The sequence below is a fragment of the Cnephaeus nilssonii genome (genome assembly GCF_951640355.1).
Source record: "Cnephaeus nilssonii genome assembly, chromosome: 9".
NCBI lineage: Eukaryota > Metazoa > Chordata > Mammalia > Chiroptera > Vespertilionidae > Cnephaeus > Cnephaeus nilssonii.
Window position 1 is genome coordinate 81037278 of NC_137080.1, and position 23036 is coordinate 81060313.

At 40.7% G+C, this 23036-nt stretch overlaps 1 protein-coding gene and 1 pseudogene across 2 annotated transcripts in view; one reads left to right on the plus strand and one right to left on the minus strand.

Annotated features, from left to right (window-relative positions):
* Nucleotides 1-22642, minus strand: part of CD2AP (CD2 associated protein) — a 109604-nt gene extending 86962 nt beyond the window's left edge. Inside the window, exons 1-2 of the mRNA XM_079780212.1 lie at nt 22146-22642; nt 5966-6126 (exon numbers count right to left, since the gene is read on the minus strand). Coding sequence (XP_079636338.1) covers nt 5966-6126; nt 22146-22149 — 165 coding nt within the window. The 5' untranslated portion in view covers nt 22150-22642. The remainder of the gene's footprint in view (nt 1-5965; nt 6127-22145) is intronic.
* LOC307105386 (small ribosomal subunit protein eS10-like) lies at nt 13573-18061 on the plus strand (annotated as a pseudogene). The gene is made up of 2 exons: nt 13573-13587; nt 14296-18061. The product of its transcript is annotated as a small ribosomal subunit protein eS10-like (transcript).
* Nucleotides 22643-23036: the final 394 nt, after the last annotated feature.

The following is a 23036-nucleotide window of genomic DNA, read 5'->3' on the forward strand; positions in this document are numbered from 1 at the left end:
GCACTAGGATAAAGGAGTTTTAGGATAAGAACAGCAGGGGATGAGGGCTAGTCTATGACTCAAAAGACACCAAGCCTACATGTAGATCCTTCTCTCAAGGCTCCTAGACTCCCTTGAGGCCACAGATGACAGTGACAAGCAGGCAATGAGTACTGACCTAATAAAAAGCAAAACCAGGAGATATCCCAGAAGCCCACGTTCTGCCAATCAAACTTTCCTGGTTTAAATCATTACAGCTTGAAATACTTTTTGCAGAAACAAAATATATTAACTGTTTAAGGGAAAAAACTTAGATTTTAACTTTCCAGGTAAGTCCCTGGTAAACACTAACATGATTTATATCACAATGTCTCAACTTGAAATTTATGGTGTGAAAAATAGGAGATAACAGTCTATAAAATAAATATCTACCAAATTCCTAAATGTAAAAGGAGGTTTTTAAAGGAGGGTTTTAAGAAATGTATTTTTTCCCAATAAATACTTCCATACTGCTTGAATTTTGTTTCAGCATGTATTACTTATTTTATTTCAAAAGTAATTTCTTTTATTGATTTCAGAAAGGAAGGGAGAGGGGGAGAGAGAGAGAGAAACATCAATGATGAGAATCATTGATTGGCTGCCTCCTGCCTCCCACTGGGGATTGAGCCCGCAACCCAGGCATGTGCCCTTGGCCGGAATCGAATCTGAGACCCTTCAGTCTATAGGCCAACGCTCTATCCACTGAGCCAAACCAACTAGGGCTGTATTACTTATCCTATATAATAAAAAACTAATATGCAAATTGTCCCCTCAGGAGTTCTACTGGCAGACTGGGAGTTCAATTGCTCGCTATGATGTGCGCTGACCACCAGGGAGTTGGCGCGGAACATGGCAGGTGACCAGCAGCAGTGGCAGGGCACTGAGGGAGCGAGGAAAGGAGCAGGCAGGGAGCTCGGGAGGCAGGGAACCGCGTGGTGGCAGCACGTGGGCGGCGAGGGAAGGAGGAGGCGGGGAAACTGATTTGCCCTGATCGCTGGCCAGGCCTAGGGACCCTATCTGTGCATGAATTTCATGCACCGGGTCTCTAGTTTTTAATTAAAAAAAAACTTGGTGTGCCCACAAATAATAGCACTGTAAGTCAAATTGTTTTAGAGCATTTAGAAAGATCTTAGGTGTGTGAACACACATTACAAAATCTAAATCCTTATACCTCTTTTCCTAACACTTACCTGTATTAAACTATTTCTCTCAGTAAATATAGTACATATGGGATTCAAAATATTATCAAAAGTAACCCAAGTCACAAAACAAATTGCTCTAATCAGTGTGTAAAGTATAGTTAATGTTTTACAATATGTAACAGAAAATGTACTATGAAGTGTCATGAATAACTATACACAACTTTTGCATTATATCTGCTATTTTTATTGTAATTCCCAATAAGCAAATAAAAATTGTCTTCCATTTAATATTCTATCATCTACAGAGTTGTTTTCTCCTCTCCTGTGTTTCTGATTTATGAAAATAAATCAAACACCAAGTGTTCTTCTCCTGATTTAAAGCTAGCTTTCTGAACTATTTTATTAAAGCTACCAACAAATCTCGTACTGCTCAACAAGATCACTGAGGTTTATCTAAGCAAATTAATAGTTTTCACAAAGTAAGGGATTTAAAAAATAAAATAAAATTGTCACTTCCTTCACTCAAATAATAATTCCTCTTGTTGAAACAGTGGAATACCATAAGATTAAAACACAATATCAGCACTCTTCCAGAAAAAGAAGTTGTATTTAAAAAACAAAAAAATCTTTAAGACCCTTTCCAAAGTAGCCATGTATATCAGATCACCTTATTCCCCATTTTGCTACTTAGTATTTTGAAGGAAGCCTTTTAAAAGATTTTTAAATACATCTGTAACCTATATAATCTAGAAATAAAATAACATTTTAAAATGCAAGATAAGTTGTCAAACTGCCTATTTTTTAATCTTAAAAAAAGCAGATTCGATAATTTAAATCTTTTTCCTAAATGTGAAAAAAAAAAAACCTGCTAGAAATTTAGGTCAAAACATATCCAAATGATTTTTATTTACTTGTCAGCTTCCTGTAGCACATGTGAATGACTTTTGTTTCTTATTATATTAAAAAGCCTAAAATACTTTATAAAGTTCCAAGGACTCTTCAAAGGGGATCAAACTTGCATTTAAAAATGTTAAATATAATAATTCACTTACCAACACCTGAGACATCTTCTGTAAACATATCCACTTGTTTTTTAAAACACTAAAGTAAAATCACCATAACAGTAACAGATCCTATAAAAACTTGTAGCACCTCCAAGATCAGTATAAAGCCCACAAGAAAGCTGCTTGGAAGCTGGCATGCCCAATCCAAAACTACTGTCCTAACACGCTTTAAATACAACTAATGTTTCTGCTGACTTCTTTTGATATCTTATTTCACTGATATTTCTCTGCTTTCCCCCATGACCTTCTGTGTTCCAATACTTGTAAAACTACCCAATGTGCCTTCTACATTGATGCCCAACCCTCTTCCCTCCCCAGCTTCCTCTGACTCATTTACTCAGGTCATCAGACTATGCACTCTATCATATATGAAACTCAAGGAGCAGAGTTCACTAACATTTATTAAATGCCTATAGTCAACTGCACTATCACCTACTTTCATGTGTTATCTTAATCTTCAGAAGCAAGTCATAAAAGAAAATAAAGGTATCAACTATGCTTATTACCTTTTTACTGAATGCTAGTCTATTCTTGTGTTAATAGCTAATATTACATCTTTCTTAGCACTTTATAACAATGGCTTAAGAAAACACTACTCCTACACCACTTCAAAAAGAAGAAACTCTTCTAGATTGTGAGATTTTAGACTGTTAAGGATGTACATTACAATCTCTACCTAAAGGCATCATCATCTTGCTTTCCCCTTACAGATAGATGTATTTTTCCCTATTCTTCCAATTAAGTACAGTTAAAAACTCTAGATATTACATATTTTTAAAAATAGATAAAAGTATTGTGAAAAGTGGAGGAAAGAAGGTAACACAAGCCAAAGAGACCAGGTTCCTCTGAACCTGCTGAGTTCACTGGATTTTCTTTTTGCCTCATATATTCCAGACTGAGTACTGGAGAAGCTGGCAACCTGGAAATGCCAATAGGCAGAGAGAAAAAAAAACTCCAAGAAAAGCTTTCTCTCTTTAGCCAAAGGACCAAGGAAAGGATAGTCTAGCAAGACAGAAAGCTCTTAGACAATAGCCACTACACTGCAGTCAAATAATCACAGGGGAAAAAAATACAGCCCCTTCCTCACCCATACCAGCAAAGGCCAAGTAGGGAGCCTACATTTCCATCCTTAGCAGGCTGTAATGAGATACCCCAACTATCACCCCTCCCCCATATCCCCAGCCAGGGTAGTATCAGAGAAGGCCAAATGGAGAGCCAGAATTCCCCTCCCAACCAGGTAGGAATGAGCCCTCCTCTCCCACCTACTGTGAAGGCAGGCCACAAGGCAACACTGAGGCACACCTGCCCCTCCAGCAAGGAGGGTATCAGTAGAGGCTACTAGAGCCTGAACTCCTGCTCACTCAGAATTAACAAGAAGCTCCTCCCGCTCCAAGTGTCAATGGAGACCAAGTAGGGAATTGGAATTGGAGGTAACTTTTTTTTTCCCCAGCACAGGTTCTCCTTTAGTTAAATAAAGTTTAGATTTTGATCCCAGGTCCTCAACCAATATTCTGATTTTTTTAAAAATATTTTTACCACCGATGTCTGCTTTCTCTTCTTATAACTGAGGCAACCTTCTAAAGGCATTTTATCTTAGCCCCCTCATCTTCAAAAAACAAACTTTTTTCCCCCAAAGGACTCAATAACAACAAAAAAAGATAATTTCCACCAGGTTATTTTTCTATAAATATAAGACTAGCTACACAGAAAAGACCTGTCACAATTAGTGTTATCCTAAGGAACTAGAGCTTACCCAAATCCTAACACACCAAAAGCTTTTTTTAGTGTCTAGTTTTTCATCCACTTGGTCCACTTTTAAATAAACTTAATCTGTTCTATCGCTACTACCACCACCGAGACAAGATGATTTCCCTAAGCCAGTGGTCAGCAAACTCATTAGTCAACAGAGCCAGATATCAATAGTACAACGATTGAAATTTCTTTTGAGAGCCAAATTTTTTAAACTTAAACTTCTTCTAACACCACTTCTTCAAAATAGACTCGCCCAGGCCGTGGTATTTTGTGGAAGAGCCACACTCAAGGGGCCAAAGAGCCACATGTGGCTCGCGAGCCGCAGTTTGCTGACCAAGGCCCTAGGCACATAGGCTAACCAGGCTAACTGCTTGTTCCATATTTTCTCATTTTAATTACTTTCTTCATTATTTTTGTCCTTCCTTTAAAACTATTCACTTTTTCTAAAGGGCAATTAGTAAAGTTCTACCTCATTTACCTATTTTTATTATTAACATTTAATAGTACCTGGACTATTACAGGCACTAAAAAGAACACACAAAAAAAACTACATATATGTTGATTAAATTAACAATTTAGCTGATTTTCTTCTCCCATTTCCCCTTTCCAAAATGGATGAAATAATAAATTCCATCATATATCTACATGCAAGACACATAATCAAATTCCTACCAATAACCCAAACAGGTGGAATATCACACTCTTACATAGGAAGAAATGAATGCTCTAGAGCAACCATGTCAAACTCATGGCCCGCGGGTTGCATGTGGCCCACAACAAATATTTCTGTGGCCCAACCACAGTGTCTTGTTATGAAAAACTAGTGGCCCGGTGCACGAAATTTGTGCAGGGGGGGGGGGGTGTGGGGATCCCCTCAGCCCAGCCTGCACCCTCTCCAATCCGGGACCCCTCGGGAGATGTCTGACTGCCGGACAGCAGTCGGACATCCCTCTCACAATCCTGGACCGCTGGCTCCTAATTGCTCGCCTGCCTGGTTGTCCTTAACTGCACCCCCCTGCTGGCCTGATCGCCCCCAACTGCCCACCCCCGCCGACCTGGTCGCCTCTGACAGCCCACCTGCCGGCCTGGTTGCCCCACACAGCCTGCTGTTCAGTGTTTGGTCGTCCCTCACTAATCCCCCTGTCAGCCTGGTCGCCCCACGCAGCCTGCTTTTTCAGTTGTTTGGTCATCCCTCAATAACCCCCCTGCTGGCCTGGTCCTAGGCAGCCATCTTGTGAGGGCATGAGGGTTAATCTGCATATTACCTCTTTATTATATCCCACTTATTTCACAAGACTTTTGAAGGCTCAAATAAGAATTTCACGGTAACACTTCTTTGTAAATTATGAAGTGCTACCCAAATGCAAACTACTATTTATTTAAAAAGACAGACAGGTAGATACATACAGACATACAGAAAAACACAGTCTTGTTATCTACCAAGACACTAAGAAACAATGACATCCATTACAGAGGTACTTGTTTTTTAAATTCTGCAGAGTAAAAATTTATCTAAAACATTGTGGTTATACTTATATGTAACATCTATATATATAAAAGCCTAAGCAACTTTTACATATTGACTGTTCAACCGGTCGACTGATTAACTGGTCACTATGATGCGCACTGACCACCAGGGGGCAGACATTCAACAAAAGAGCAAGCTTACTGAGCAGCAGCAGCAGCAGGCACAGCAGAGCTGGGATGAGCGGGAGCGGCACAGCACCCGGCCTGGGCTCCGGCTCCTCCCCAGCTGCCTGCCACTTGACACACTACTACATCCCTCAGGGGATGTTGGAATGCTGGGGATCAGGCTGAAACCAGCAGTCTGACATCCCCCGAGGGGTCCCGGATTGCCAAGAGGACGCAGGCCAGGCTGAGGGACCCCACCAGTGCACGAATTTGTGCACCAGGCCTCTAGTTAAGATATAATGCTAAAGGTTAAATTCTATAAAGCAAAAGATAGATGTTTTAACTGAAAATACTTACCTTAACAAAATTATCAGGAAACATTCCTCTTCTCCCATTTAGTTCTCCTTCTAGCCATCCTTCCTCCTGTAGTTTTTTCACATTCCTGATGATCTCCCCAACTCGAATAGTTAATTCATCATCATGTACAGCATCATAGTCATACTCCACAATATAGTCAACTAAAAAAAGAAACAATAGATTAATGTCTAAAACTTAATTCATAAAATACTATTAAACCTATTACTAAACTAAGGAACCTGTTTAGCAACAATAATGAATATTACAAAGATATCATTAAGGCTTACCTTGGTGGTTTTAAATATTTGGCTATATTCGTAAATTTCTTGATTACCTTATATAAAACATAGTATGAGTTTTAAGTAGTAGATTCAATACAATGTATAATTCATGCCATCAGTTGTTCTTTTAGTCAGACTAGAGGCCTGGTGCATGGACTTGTGCACCGGTGGGGTCCCTTGGCCTGGCCTGCAGGGATCGGGCTGAAACTGGCTCTCTGACATCCCCTGAGAGGTCCCAGATTGCGACAAGGTGGTTCTCAGGTGACACAGTCCAGAATCGGGCTCCCTTGCTGGGAACCAATTTCAGAATGTAATAATTACAAGAGTTTCATCAAAAGGTTGGTGAAGCTTGGTGGACTCAACAATGGCTGAGCCACATATGTAGTTTACCTGTTGGAAATGGCTAAACGGCACTTCCCCCAAACCTGAATAGGATAATCGCTTGCTGCCAGACAGCTCAGGGCATTTTATTGCCCCCTGTTAGCCAAACACCTGAAAGCTGTAGGCTATTCCCCAAACTGACAATGCTTCTGTACCCTATCCTTTGAAGAATGACATCTAAAATGGTGAATCCTTTCCAAAAGGTTTTAAAATTCCTTTGCCCAGTTCCATCAGAGGAATCACTATCCATGGCAGCTATAGCCATTTTTAAATAATAAGACTTGAAAGTCAAAATGACTCCTTGACCCACAGGCTACAGGATGTATGTTGTATCGAGAGGCATAAAAACATTAATGTCTTCATACATCTCCATCAGAAGTCTTGGGTGATGAGGTGCATTGTCAATAGTTTAAAAGGAATCTTTTTTTTCTGAGCAGTAAGTTTCAGCAGTGGGCTAAAAATATTCAGTAAAACATATTGTAAAAAGATATGCTGTCATCCAGGTTTTGTTGTTCCTTTTATACAGCATGGACAGAATAGATTTGGCATAATTCTTAGGGGCCCTAGCATTTTCATAGTAGTAAATGAGCACTGATTCAACTTAAAGTTACCAGCTACTGTTAGCCCCTAATAAGTCAGTCCTTTAAAGCCAGGCAAGGACTTCTCCTCTCTAGCTATTAAAATCCTAGATAGCATCTTCTTCCAATACAAGGCTGCTTCATGTACATTAAAAATCTGTTGTTTATATAACCACCCTTCATTAATTATCTTAGCTAGATCTCTGGATAAATTGCTGAAGCTTCTACATCAGATGGCTTCTTTCCTTAAACCTCATGAACCGCTGCTAGCATCAAACTTTTCTTCTGCAGCCTCCTCTACTCTCAGCCTTCAGATCCTGGTCAACCACTGAGCCATACTGGCCAGGTTCAGTTTATTTTTAAAGTGTGAAGAAAGCAATCCAAATTGTGCACTGTTGGTAGGAATATAAATTGGTACAGCTACTATGGAAAACAATATAGAGTTCCTCAAAAATTAAATACAGAACTACCTATCATATGATTGAACAAATCCACTTTTGGGAATTTATCCAAAGAAGACAAAAAACTAACTTGAAGAGATATATGCACAACCATGTTCAATGCAGCATTATTTACAATAGCAGAGATATAAAAACAACCTAACCTTCCATTGAATAAATGGATTTTTTTAAAGTGATATATATACACAACAGAATACTATTCAACCATAAACAGAAGGATATATTGCTATCTGCATCAACATGGATGGAACTTGAGGGCATTATGCTAAGTGAGATAAGTCAGACAGAGAAAGATAAAATACCCAAATATCGTAAGATCTCACATGAGAAATCTTAAAAAATAAAAAATAATTTTTAAAAAATAACTCACAGATGGAGAACAGATTGGTGGTTGCTGGGAGAAGAGGGAATGGGTGAAGGTGGTCAAAAGGTACAAATTTCCAATTATAAAATAATTAAATGATATACAGCATGGTGACTAAAGTAATACTGTACTGCATATCTGAAAGATGCTAAGAGAGTAAAACTTAAAAATTCTCATTACAAGAAAAAAATTTGTAACTACGTATATAGGTAACAAATGTTTACCCTAGACTTACTGTGGTGGTTATTTTGCAATATATACAAATATCGAATCATGTACAACTGAAATATGTTATGACATATAACATAATAATAGAAAGAAAATTAAAATATAAAAAGATTAAAATAACAGCAGCAGTACAAAAATCAGGAGAAAAAGTATTCTAAGATGGCCCTGGCCAATGTGGCTTGGTTGGTTGGAACATCATCCTGTGCACCAAAAGGTTGCAGGTCCAATTCCCAGTAGGGGTGCATACAGAAGGCAACTGATAGATGTTTCTCTCTCACATCAATGTCTCTTTCTCTCTCTCCCTTCCTAAGTCAATAAATATATTTTTAAAAAATACGTGACTTAATTTAGCTCCAACATGTAAAAAGCTTGGAAGTTGTCACTCTCATCCTTCTCATCCTTACAAGGAAAAAAGCTAAACAAACTGAAAATCAATGACTTTCTTTGAACCCATCAGAGAAATGAGGACACAGAGCAAACCACCACTTCAAGATATGGAAAGATAGACATATTCAGAGAGTCACAGCCATCACCTACTAGATCACATCCAGTAGAAACCACTAGAGCCATAAACTGGGAGAAACACTGTTACCAGTCTCCCAAAGCTGTTGTAACAAAGTGACACAAACTAGGTGAGTTAAAATACAACACTGTTCTCTCAATTACTGCTCTGGAGGCCAGAGCACAAAATCAGGTTATCCAGCAGGGCTGGAACTTTCTTAAGACTCCATGGAAGAACTGCTCCATACCTCTATCGTGGCTTCTGGGAGCTGCCAGCAATCTCTGGAATTCCTTGGTTTGCCTAATTCCAACCTCTGCCTCCATCTGCATATGGCCTTCCCCTAATATATCTCTGTCTGAGATCTCCCTCTCCTTACTCTTAATAAGGGCATCAGTCTTTGGATTAATGGCCAATCCTAAACCTAGGATGACATCATGTTCAGATCCTTAGTTACATCTTCAAAGATTCTACTTTCTAATAATGTCGCATTCATACTTACCAAGAATTAGAACTTGACCATTACTGTTTGAGGGACAAAAAGTCAATCCATCACAAATACTTTAATGGTAATTTCAATGAATTCCTGGAGGCTGGTGTGGAATATCATGAGAGTGGGAAACTTCTGAGGACTGTAGTCTTAGGAGAACCCCACACTTTTGTGGGCTTTACTTCCAGGAACCCCATCCTGTTTTCACCCTGAAGAGCCCATAGATATGTCTTTGTAGTTCTGGCAAAGGGGAAGGAAAAAGTAATCACTGTGTAATAACCAAGAACCAGAGCATTCTCCATAACAAAGACCTATGCTCCAAGGAAAAGATCTTATCAGGGACTTTCCCACCTGTGGAAAGGGCATTTCTCAGATTCCAGTCCCTTCTCTTCTGTGTTGGGGGTAGAAGGGAAGAAAACTAAAGAAAGGCTTGTAATGGTCACTGTCCCAGGACACAGATCCACTAAGTTTGAGATTTAATTCTAAGATTATAGGATGCTTCCTCTCTCCTACACCTTACCACCATACCAATGGAGTTCCAGTATAAGAGTTAATTAATGCTGAAAGAGCTGCACAATGCAGATACTATCTAGAAAGAGTTCTTAGAAAAACCCAAATACAGCAAGAGAGACAATAACAAGGACACTAAAGGAATGTGAAGCCTCTGGCACCTATAGCTAGAGCAAATATTAAAGTACAATCCCTAGCTAAATTAATATAAAGCCTTACACTAAAGACCTATTTACCTCAGCAACTACTGCCTAATACATCATGTCCAACTGTCAACAAAAAATTACACATCATGCTTTTATTTATTTTTTATTGAATTCAAAGGAAGGGAGAGGGGGAGAGAGAGAGATAGAAACATCAATGATGAGAGAGAATCATTGTTTGGCTGCTCCTGCATGCCCCACACTGGGGATCGAACCCATAACCTGGGCATGGGACCTGACGGGGATTGAACCGTGACCTCCTGGTTCAGAGGTAGACACTCAACCACTGAGCCATACTTGTCGTGCCACATCATTCGTTTAAAAGGCAAGAAAAGACACAAATGCAAAGCAAGCATCAGAGCTGGACTCAAATATTTTTTGGAATCAGACAGGGGATTTATTATTATTTTTAATATGTTTTTGTTGATTTTAGAGAGAGGAAGGGAAAGGGAGAGAGAAAAATCAATGAGAGAGAAACATCGATCGGCTGCCTCCTGCACGCCCCCTACTGGGGATCAAACCCAAAACTTGGGAATGTGTCCTGACCAGAAATCCAAACAGCAGCCTGTTGGTGCATGGGATGACACTCAACCAACTGAGCCACACCAGCCAAAGCCAGACAGGGAATGTAATACAACTATGCTATTATGTTACTAGTGAAAATGGAAAAAACAACAATATGCAAGCACAGTTAGTAAGGTAAGCAGATGAATAATCACGAGGAAATACAAGAAATAAAAAACTCTGTAACTGAAATAAAGGATGTCATTGGTAGGTTCAACAGCAGACTAGACACTGTCATGGACAGAATCAGTAAGCTTGAAGATAGGTCAATAGAAATTTCCCCAAAAAATGCAAAGAGAAAAAAGTAATTAAAAAAACAAACAACTACAATAGCAAACAAACAACTACAATAGCAAAAAATAAAATAAAAAACAAACAACTACAATAGCAAAAAAACAACAACAGAACATCCAAGAACTGTAAAGTTATTTCAAAAGATATAACATATCTGTAATTGGAATACCAGAAAAATTTCCAAAATTAATAACATACACCAAGCTACATATCCAGGAAGCTCAGAGAACACAAAATAGGATAAATGTAGGAAAGTCTACACCTATGTATTCCATATTCAAACTACAGAAAATCCAAGACAGAGAAAAATCTTGAAAGAAACCGCAAGATAAAAGCCTAGAGAGGAACAAGGATAAAAATTCCATCAGCTTCTTTCTCTTCAGACACTCAAGCAAGAAGGGAGTGAAGTAAACTATTTAAAGCATTGAAAGAAAAATAACTACAAATTTAGCTTATTTCCAGTGAAATTAGCCTTCAAAAGTGAAAGAGAAATAAATATTTTACTCAAACAAAAACAAGAACTCATTGCCAGCAGACCTGCCATGAAAGAAATATTAATAGAAGTTCTTCAAGAATCTTGCCCACCTTTTTATTTTGAGTGCTTTTGTCTTTGCTGATAAAGACTTAAAGAAACATTTACCAAATTTAAACCAAAGTATTTACTAAGAAGATAAAATTCTAACTATTTTTCTGGGGAAAATACAATTAATATGGGCTATGACTGATTAAAAAGAAGTAGAAATGTTTGATTGTGGGGAAGAAATCACGTAATAGCTATTAACAGTCCTTCAGAATTTTTTCATATCATAGAGCTCACTGAAAAGCTAATAAAAGATACAAACCCTTTAGCTGTAACAATTCCATCAGAAAGATCTGTTCAAAAATTTTTAAATATACTTTTATTGATTTTAGAGAGGTAGGGTAAGGGAGAGAAACATCAATGAAGAGAGAGAACCATAGATCTGCTGCTCCTGCACACCCCACAATGGGGATCGAGCCCGCAACCTGGGCATTTATCCTGACCGAAATCGAACTGTGACCTCCTGGTCATAGGTCAACACTCAACCACTGAGCCATGCTGGCTGGGCCAAAATTTTATGTTTACAACTGACAGGCTTCTGAATGTTTTCCCATATCATTTCTGAGGACTAACATACTCCAATAATTATTTGTGTTCTCCTTTTGAGCTTTTGGCCAACAGCATTCATTTATTTGTAAAATGTGACTCTTAATCTTACTTATTTCTAAAGATAAGCATTCTAAACTGAAAGAACAGCTCTCTTATTATTAAGGCCAAATTATACTTTCAAGTAACAATCCAAATGCCATTCAAAGGCCTCAAATTCTCTCACACAAATAGGCCAAGTGCCCAAAACCACATTTTATTTAGAAAACAGAATGAAATAAACTCCAGGCCTATTATATGTAATACACTAAATTGAACATTTTTTCCATTACAAAATATACTTGCTATTTAATTATAATAAATTATCATTAATTAAATATTTAATGCAGGATTAATCAAATAAGGACAAAAACGGCTTATCATTAACAAACCATAAAACAGTACAATTCCTTATAATAATTTAAAATTGTATAATACTTTAAAAATATTTTCATAAATGCTTCTTAGATTCACACAAATCTATAAAGTTTACACTCTAAAACTAAAACTGCACTGTTCAGCTGCTAACCACGAGCACAGGTGTATACTGAGTACCTGAACTGTGAATAGTCCAAACCAAGATGTTTTATAAAATACACACCAGATTTCAAAACCAGGGGAAAAAAAGTAAACTATCTCATTAATAACATATTACATATATTTTGAAATAATGTACTAATTTCACCTATTCCTTTTTGTTTAACATAGCTACTAGCAAACTTATTGGTATGTAATTTATCAATTCAGTATACTTCAAAGAACATATGTACACTTGCTTTGCAGCACCCACTGAAGATAATATAATTTTACAGTTCAACCAACACTGTTCAAGTTATTAGACAAACATTTTTAAGCAAATTAATTCTTATGCCTAAATTTGTTTAACATGATAAAATAGTCATATAGAAATGTCTCATCTGCAAAATCAGTAATTTTTACTTTACTTACTAGATGTAACATCAATGTAACATACATGGAGTAGGCAATCAGCAGATCCACCTTACAAGATGCTTAATATCCCAGATTAGTGGTCGGCAAACTCATTAGTCAACAGAGCCAAGTATCAACAGTACGATTGAAATTTCTTTTGAGAGCCAAATTTTTTAAACTTAAACTTCTTCTAACGCCACTTCAAAATAGACTCACCCAGGCCGTGGTATTTTGTGGAAGAGCAACACTCAAGGGGCCAAAGAGCCGCATGTGGCTCGCGAGCCGCGGTTTGCTGACCACTGTCCCAGATCACTGACTTTCTACTAAAAGGACTAAAGAGCCACAGTGAGTCAGACAGAAAGGATTAAAGAGTTTCTTTTTAAAATGATACACCTCATCCACCAACTTGAAACAGGAGCTCCACTTAGGCAGCATTCTGTTAATCTGGTTTAGGTGGACATATTTCGATATATTTAAATTTTGTATTATTCATTAAATTGATCCCCTCTTCCCAACTATTTCAAATTAAAGTACTATTGAAATTAGTGAAAGTAATATTGACTTAGTGAACACATAGTAGGCTCTCAATTTTTTGTTATTTATTAAGGGTGTTAAATTTTTTAAATAGAATAAAACAAGTGATGTAGTTTCTGGCATCAATGAGCTCAGAGCAAGTAAGGTCATTACATATGAAATAAAGAGAACAATAAGAGTTTTGATTTTAGCCTGGCTGGCATGGCTCAGTGGTTGAGCATTGACCTATGGACCAGGAGGTCACGGATTCCCAATTCCTGGTCAGGGTACATGCCCGGGTTGCAGGACTCAATCCCCAGTGTGGAGCGTGCAGGAGGCAGCCGATCAATGATTCTCTCTCATCACTGATGTTTCTATGTCTCTCTCCCTCTCCCTTCCTCTGAAATCAATAAAAAAATATTTTTAAAAAAAGAGTTTTTATTTTGGCTTTAAACTATGAGCTTCTAAATTATAAATTCAATTGGGTTTTTGGTCCCTTTCTTTTCAGCTCTGGCCCCAGACACTACAGTCATTGCAAAGTTAATGCCCAAAAAAACCAGATTGCCATTTATGAACTCCTTTTTTAAAAAAATATATTTATTTTATATATATATTTTTTTTTTTTTACCCTCACCTGAGGATATTTTTCCCATTGATTTTTAGGGAGAGTGGAACAGAGAGGGAAAGAGAGAGAGAGAAATATCGATGTGAGAGAAACACATCAATTGGTTGCCTCCTGCACGCGCCCCAACCAGGGCTGGGCTGGGGAGAAGCCTGCAACCGAGGTACGTGCCCTTAACAGGAATCCAACTCAGGAAACTTCAGTGCACAGGCCAACAACACTCTATCCACTGAGCCAAACCGGCTAGGACTATGAACTCCTTTTTAAGGAGGAAGTGATGGTGGCGAAGAATGATGTTCACATGCTTAAATACTCCCAGCTTGCAGACAAGAATGTGCCTAATCTTCATGTCATGAAGGTCATGCAGTCTCTCAAATCACAATGTTTGCCTGGAGACACTATTACTGCTACCTTACCAATGAGGGCATCCAGTATTTCCCTGGTTATCTCCACCCTGCCCCGAGATTTTGCCTGCCACTTTGCCTATAGCTGGCCTGAGACTCACAGGCCAAGACTCAAAGGTCTGGAGGATATGCAACCTGCAAGAGTCACATGAGAGGAAGCCAACAGAGACATCTACAGACTACAGAAGGAGTGCTGTGCCTGCTGGTGCTAACAAGAAAGCTGAGGCTGGGGCTGGGTTAGCAGCCAAATTCCAGGATTTCGTTGTGGACGTGGTCAATCACCTCAGTAAGTTGGAGGGATTATTTTGTGTTGAATATTTAAAAATTTTAAAAAATAAATAAAATTTAAAAATAAGTAAGTTCAACTGAATTTTATAGACTATTAGAGGCCCAGTGCACCCGGTGCACAAATTCGTGCATCGGTGGGGTCCCTCTACCTGGCCTGCGGGGATCAGGCCGGAACTGGCTCTTCGACATCCCCTGAGGGGTCCAGATTGTGAGAGGGCGCAGGCCAGGCCAAGGGACCCCACTGGTGCACAATTGGGGCGGGGAAGGGACTGCGGGAGGGCTCCAGGGCATGTCCGGCCTGTCTCGCCCAGTCCGGATTGGCCGGACCCCAGCAGCAAGCTAACCTATTGGTCAGATCATCTGCTCCCTGGTGGTCAGTGCCCATCATAGCAACTGGTTGATCAGATGGTCGGACACTTAGCATATTAGCCTTTTATTATATGGGATTATACAGGATAAGAAATTTAGGAAATTTTCTTGGCAAAGGTTTTACATTTCCATTTGACATTCATTCTGAAAATTCTGAACTCTCAACAGACCTATTTTCATTATTTAAAGTAATTTTCTTAAATTGCTTCAGAAAGTGTGCTTGATAAGAATGGTCTAATTAGTAGGTAAGTAAAATGGAATCTTCATCTTAAATAGCACATACAAGTGCACAAACACACATACACACTCCAATATAGCAAGATAAAATACTCATCAGAGCACAACCCACTGCAGCAGAGCAGAAATTTTAATGGAAATCTAATACAAAAACTTTGATATCAGTAAAACACATTTCTCAATAAATTAAGTTACAAAATACAGAAAGATTATACATTTGAAAGACCAACTTTAAATGTTTCCTAAAAACATTATGAATATGTAGTCTTAATTTCACAAATATATAAACTTCTAAACTTATGATCCAAAACAAATAATTTGGCACTTGATTATTATAATGATCATGATAAATTAATACTCTAGGAATGACATTGTTATAGTTAATAAAGTCAGTCTAGATGTTGGGTAAATTTTTGGCTTCAGTTCTGGGGCACTGATGGATACTAAGAAAGTTAAGACAGTTTGAATAGTTAAGTATAAGGATCTTAAAGACATCAGTTCAACTAAAGGTATGCTTCACTCTAGAGATTCAGTGACAGGAGTAGAAAAAAAAAGATATCTTGGCTATGCCAAGTACTCACTATGTGGCTGGTCAAACTAAAGAGAGATGAACAAATCCTACTTATCTTTCAATGTAGGAATCTATATCCTCATCTTCCTTATGTTACTCCTAGTACATTTTAACATATCTGACTTGGCATATGTTAATGTACCATATATTTCCTCTCTTGTTTGGATTTCTAATGATTCACCTGTTAAGTTTTATTCCTATCTCAACACTGTAAACTATCCCCGTACATTCATGACACTCATCAACAAATGGAGGGAAAGAGAGGCAAAAGCATTTATATCAGTTTTCAGGGGTTGTGGAAAATTTTTTTAAAAATCTAGATTATTCTAATAATATACCCAACCCCCCAATACTTCTGTAAACCATTTGATGCACCAAAAATTTAAATTTGTCCTAAGTCCCTTAATGTCTAGCATGGCATTAATCACATTGCTCATAACAACACAAATTCTTCTTCATTAATCTCTCATCGAATGCTCCTTTCCTTAATGATGTGATAGAAACTTTCTCTCAGTGTTGGTGGTAACTGTTTGTTATGTTACTATGCTTAAAGTATTTTTCTACTAGAAACTCCTAGTGGTTAGATGCCACACAGTCACTCTCTTGCAATTACCTGAACACTGAACCATCAAAAAAGAACCTGAACTAAGTGGCACTAAAATAGACACTGGAATTTAGGATTCCATCTCAGTCATCTGTCTTATAAATAAGTTGAGAAATAGAATGTGATCATGATGGGAAGTTTAACAAAGTATAAAAAAATTGAAAGATTATGAGATGAAAGTCTACTTGGAGGCATTGGGAAGGACTGACATAGCACAAGTAGGTTTTAGGAAAGAATGAATCCATAACACTGCCATATCTGACACTAGATCAACATCTTAGGCTAGATATAAATTTAGAATAATTACTTTTTTAAAAGGAGAGTTTCTTCTTAGAGTAATAGCTCCTTTATATACAAACAACTAGTAAGTTATATTTTTGGCTGAATGAAAACGGTGAGAGAGTGGAACACCCAGACACCTGAGACCTTCAGAAATTAAAACAAAATCCAAAACAAACCAGAAGTAATGTCAATTTACTCCAAAGGAGGAAACATTTGAAGCCCAAAGGAAAAGGCCTACCTCACTTGGGCTAAAAGCCAAAGTTATGACTGAAAAATATAAGTATTACATATAGCAAGGTCTCAGGACAGAAAAGCCCCAGTAAGATTATGAAAGAGATTCTATCTGCTTAATAATGGTAATAAATTACTCTATTAAGTTTGAACATTTAACATAAACCTAAAGAAAGCTGGAAGAAATGACGTGGGGAAGGACTGAAAAGGACAAGCACATACTACCAAAAAAAACACCAAATAGGTCTTTCTAATACCCAGTCAACACCACTTCAGTGAAATCAAGGGAACAACAATTAGTACTTTCAAGTTTCTTATGCCTACTTGCTTGTTTATTATGTTGGCAGTTATGAATACTTGACACTATTAAAGATTGTGTGCTTATTTCTGAAACGGAAGGGTATGCTGAAACTTTGTAATCTGCTTTGCACTGGGTCTGAAAGGAGTTGACTCATGTGAAAAATAGACAGCAGCAAAGAAAAAGCAGGCATTAAGTCCTGGGACCAAATGCACAAAGGGAATGCTAAATTGTGACCAGGGAATATCCTCAAACATTTAGATAGATGATCTCATTTCATTCCACTTATCTAGGACCATTTATATCATGTTTATAGATCCAACTACTAATAGACAACTAATGTGGTCCCAAGACAAAAAATACAGGAGTCCAACATCCTGTCAGTTTTACTGCTTGGCTCATCCTATATAATAAAAGCCTAATATGCTAAGTGTCTGGTTGTCGGTTCAACCAATCAAAGCATAATATGCTAATGATATGCTAAGGCCACTCAACAGCTCGATACAACATGCACTGACCACCAGGGGGCAGACGCTTCGACCGGTAGGTTAGCTTGCTGCTGGGGTCTGGCCGATCGGGACTGAGTGAGATGTGCCGGACAGGCCCTGGAGCCCTCCCGCGGTCCCTCCCTTGTTGGCCAACCTCCTGCATCCCTCCCTGACCCTGATCATGCACCCATGGGGTCCCTCGGCCTGGCCTGCGCCCTCTCACAATCTGGGACCTCTCGGGGGATGTCAGAGAGCCGGTTTCAGCCTAATCCTGCAGGCCAGGCCGAGGGACCCCACTGGTGCAAGAATTCGTGCACCGTGCCTCTATCTTAAATAATTCCAATAACCAAGCTCATCCTGGAAACAAATATCTACCTTGTATCTCTCACAAGAAACCTGGACTCTCTCTGGTTTTGCTTCCCTGTGGCTAGGTCTTCAAGGCCTATATACTACCAAACCCCACATCCTTCCCTTTCCCCCAAGATACCAATCTGAACTGCTACTTAGTGCCTGCTACCAACAACCACCCCACTCCCTCACCAAGCTGTCCTGCTCCATCTATCTGTCTACACACTACCTTTTGCTACACATATCCCTCATGCTGACAAGCTGACTGTAGATGTAGGGAGCGGTTATAGGGTTAAGCCTCTGACTGACCTGTGGCAGGGTCACAAACAAGTTCCTTTGGAAGGCAGAACCCTCCCAGCATAATTAAGCCTGATCCTGTAACTGATCCCTAGATCCTTCCTGGGTAGCTAGTGGGCTGTGGGAGGGGCAGCAAGTGCTGCCAAAACAAGTGAAACTTACAAGAACATTGTTAATTGCCTTGTTTGTCCCTGATTATAAATAAAGCCTCAGCTTTGCAGTCTGGATCTGTTCTGTGGCCTCAGCCAGGCACAGAAAGATCCACCCAGCCCCAGCTTTCAAATCTATCTCTGTGTCTCCTCTCTTTATTTCTAATATTTCTCAATCCCTGCCCGCCTCCACTTAGAACCGGTTCGTTCATCTCTCTTTCTGCGCGGGACGCGGAAAAGGGAGATCCCCGCCATGCCTGGCCCCCGCCGCATCAGGCCCCCGCAGTAGATATATATGGACGAACCTCCATCCAGACTTTCCAGACCAGTTTTCTCCCCCATCTAAAAAGACGTAAGTTCTATTTGAGGTCAATCTGCCTAGTAGTAGTGGATATCAAATTCTTCAACTAAGCAAGTCATAGCTCAATCATCATGATTACCCAATTTACCTAACTTTCAGTCATATATTAGGTTTTATTCACCCTTTCTTTTCAGAACACAAACTAAAACTTTCAGATCTCTCACAACTTGCTTTACCAGTTTACCTAGGAAGCAGATTTGCAGTTCTGTCCTATTTTCATCCAAATCAAGAATCATTACAGCTCTTTCCTTGCCTACCTTCAGGCCCTTGACAAAACACCATTTCTTCATATACATTAGAAAATTAAACAGTTATCACACTTAAAATACAATTAATAGGGGAGGATGTTCCATGATTAAGGAAGGGAGAAAAAAATAACAAATTTGGATTATGTAGCAATAAAAATTTGAAGGTATTTTTTAAAAAACAACAACACATGCTGTATTATTTTTTAAAAAATTTTTTAGAACACTGGCATTGTTTTATTTTTTAAAATATGTTTTGATTAATTTTAGAGAGGAAGGGAAAAAGAGAGAGAATTCCATGAGAAAAACATCGATGGGCTGCTTCCTGGACGCATGCATCTTGGTGCATGGGATGACACTCAACCAGCTGAGCCACACATGCTAGGGCTTGTACGTATTTTTGATTGGTAATATGGAATGAACCAAAAGCAATCCATGTTTTATAATTTTTTTATATTAAATGTTTTCAAATTCAAAACAAAGAAATTAAAGATTTTTTCATTTTGTGACAAACCAAATAAAATACCATGTAAATATTTTAAGCTGTCATCTGAAAGCTTAAGAAATAAAGACTGCTACCCTAGTGGGCATGTTCAAAGGTTAGAGCACCAGCCTGCACACCCGAGGGTTCACTTTCCCATCAAGGGCACGTACCTGGGTTGCAGGTCCAATCCCGCCCCAATCAGGGTGTGCAGGAGGCACATGTGGAAGGCAGCCAATGGACATATCTCTGTCACATCAATGTTTCTCTCTCTCCCTCCCTTCTCTCTCTTTTCCCCCTCCCCCTCCCTTCCACCCTCTTTAGAATTAATGTAAAAAATATCCTAAAGCCTGAGGAATAAAAAAAGATTGCTGATAACCAAGCAAATGAGATTTCTATTATAAGAGGAAGCGCCCTTTAAATGATTTTAATAATTTTAATATGATTACTACAGGACCAATAAATTTAAAGTATACATTCATATGGAAATGTCTGGCAAATACCTTTAAAAATTAACGACATATGCCCCAATAAATCAACCTTCCAGAAACACATTCTGGGTTGTCAAAGTGAAAGTATGCAGCAATCTCACTTTACCAAGATAATTTGGCAACTCATCTAACCAGAACACAATGAAAAAGTCACTAAGAAAAGACCTCTGGACAATCAAAATAGATACTCCAATACCCAAGTATTGATACTCATTTCCTTTTCTCAAGAGAGGATCTCACACACTACCTAAGGGTCTACTTTATTTTTCCTTTATACAGAACTACAAATATGAGCATGATCTCCACACTTGTAGAAAATTTAAGAGAACAGAGTTGGGACGGGGGACATTGATCTCACTGACAAGCACACCCAACAGCAAAGCAGAAAAGTACTTAAATAACATCAAAATGTAAAGGAATCTGATCAACACGCCTATATACAATCAACAGATACTCAAGGCATGACAGTACCTGACAGACCTGAAACTATGACCCTAAGTCATCAAGAAGATTAATTACATTCTGCATCTCCCACTCAAGACAGAAAAGAATGACATATTTGATTTCAGTATGATTTTCATTCAAAGCAATTAAAGTGATTTTATAATTTGGTGCTTAAAGGAATAATCCCTCAATGACCCAATAAGCTCAACCAAACCATTAGAAAGGAATTCATCTGAAAGTTCCAAATACCAAAGGTTTTACTGTTTCTGGGTTTAAGAGCACTTTGTGTACAAAAGTCACCTGAAAGTTAGAGGGAGGTGGGGGAACATGAAAGTGGCAGGCCTCGGAAAACACAGAAGAGCAAGGTGAGTGCCTATCAACACTATGCTTCGAGCATTTCCCACAAAGCAATGTGTGGGCAAGGAGGAGCCACATCAGCAGGATTTTGTAGATGTCCTGCTTCTAAATCATTTGTTAGTTTCATAAATTATTCACTTAGGTTAATAGTGTGTCCGTAGGAAGCAGTTTCCAACTCTCCTCAACAGCAAGAAGTGACAGCACTCTCTTTCATTTACTGTCCAAGACCCAAATCAAGATTACGCTGACAGCAGAATATGCTTATGCCTTATGGTGACGCCAACGTATGCTTTAAGGTGGCACACTTTGATTTTCTTTTTTTTTAAAGCAGTTCTCTTTCAAACTGTTTTTGATTTTTAAAGGACCGAGGGAGATCGCGGCACTTGGTTATCAGCAGAGTTGCTCCACAGCTCAGCAACACTCCCTTTCACACCCGGCTGCACCGCGCACTGCTCTCCCTAGATCCGAACAAAACTTTGAAAGCATACAGTAAGTAACATATAAGGCCTTGTCCTTTTCCCTCCTCTAGCAAGGAAGTCTAGATTCCCAAACAGGAAACTGCTTCTCAAAGGGCTCAACACACAAATCCTACCAAACCCCAACCAACCCAGTCCTCGGGGATTTAATATTTAAATGCCAACAGGCTCGCTTAGGTAGACACGGAGCAAATACTCAAGCTTCCCGGTCCCTGAGGCATCCCTGGCGAGTTTTTAACCGAGGGGATTGCCTTTCCCAACCAAAAGTGAACTGTAAAAGCCTCGCAGAAGATCAAGAAGTTGAAAGGGTAACTTTGTCCGGTTTTTCGATCACCCTTCCCCCTGGGGGGAGAGGAAGGGACCGGGGGGAGAGGGCAGCTCGAGCTGAGCCAAGCGGGGTGGTGGGCGAGGAGACGCGCCCGGGCGCCCCGTTCCCCCCTCACCTTTCCCCGAGCAGGAAAAGGCGGGAAGGGGGGCGCGAGGCGCACCCGCGAGCCCTCCGACTACCCTCTCCCCGGGGAGAGCAAGGTGGCCGGCAGGACGCAGGGGCGGGGGGAAGGCTCGGTGTGGCCGCCCCCCGTCCCTTCCGCGCGGAGACCAAGCCGGGACACCGCCCTCCCGAATGGGCCGGGCCGGGCTGGGCCGGCGGCCGGTGGGGAGCGCCCCCGTTTCTTACCCATGCTGGGGGCCCCCGCGGGGAGAAGCCCGGCGCTGCCGCTCCTCCTCCAGCTGCTCGCGCCGCCGCTCTGGCGGCCGGAGGCGGGCCCTGCGCCCCGCTCTTGCCCCTCCTGAGCTCAGGCGGGGCGAGGAGGTGCCTCCATCTGCCCGCGGCGCTCCCCGGACAGTCCCGTCGGCGCGGCCGGCGAGGGGGAGGCGGCGGCGGCTCCTGGCGCCTGGCCCGCCCCCGCCCGCCCACACAGCGGCTTTCCCACCCGGCGTGGCTCCCGCCGGGGGATGGGACCGGCCGGCTCCTCTAGGCCGCTGGCTCCTACCCGCCGAGCCGAGGAGCCCGCCCCGCGCCTCCCCTTCAATGCGCGCCGTTCAGTGCGAGCGCGACGCCCAAGACTGAGGTGGAGACGCGGACCGAGGCCGGGAAGGTGTCGGGAGCTGGGCCCGGGAGGAGGCAAATCTCGCGAGATTCCCTCGCACTCCCTGGCCCTCCCGCCCCGCCGGGTGCCGGCTCGCCACCCGGCCCGCGGGCCCGTGCCAGGTGCGGTGACGTCACGGCCGGAGGTCGCGCGCCGCCCGCATCCAGGTGCGGCGGGCGGATGTCGGAGGAAGCCGGAGGGACTGCGGTTAACCCTCCGCGCTCAAGTTGGGGACAGCTGGGAGGGGTTTGGTTTGGTTGGGCGCCTCGGATGAATACAAAGAGTTTGCTGACCGGCAAAGTGAGCCTGGTTGCCCCACTTTCCGCGGCGGCGAGGCGGGGCTGCAGAGCTGAGGCTCTGGGGGACCTCAAGGAAAAGAGGCGGCGAGGTAGCGATCCCCTGGCTTTCCACCTTCCCAGGCCCGGCTGCTACCAGGACTCCGCAATTTACCTTGCAAAGTTCCTTGCGAAGCCGCATTT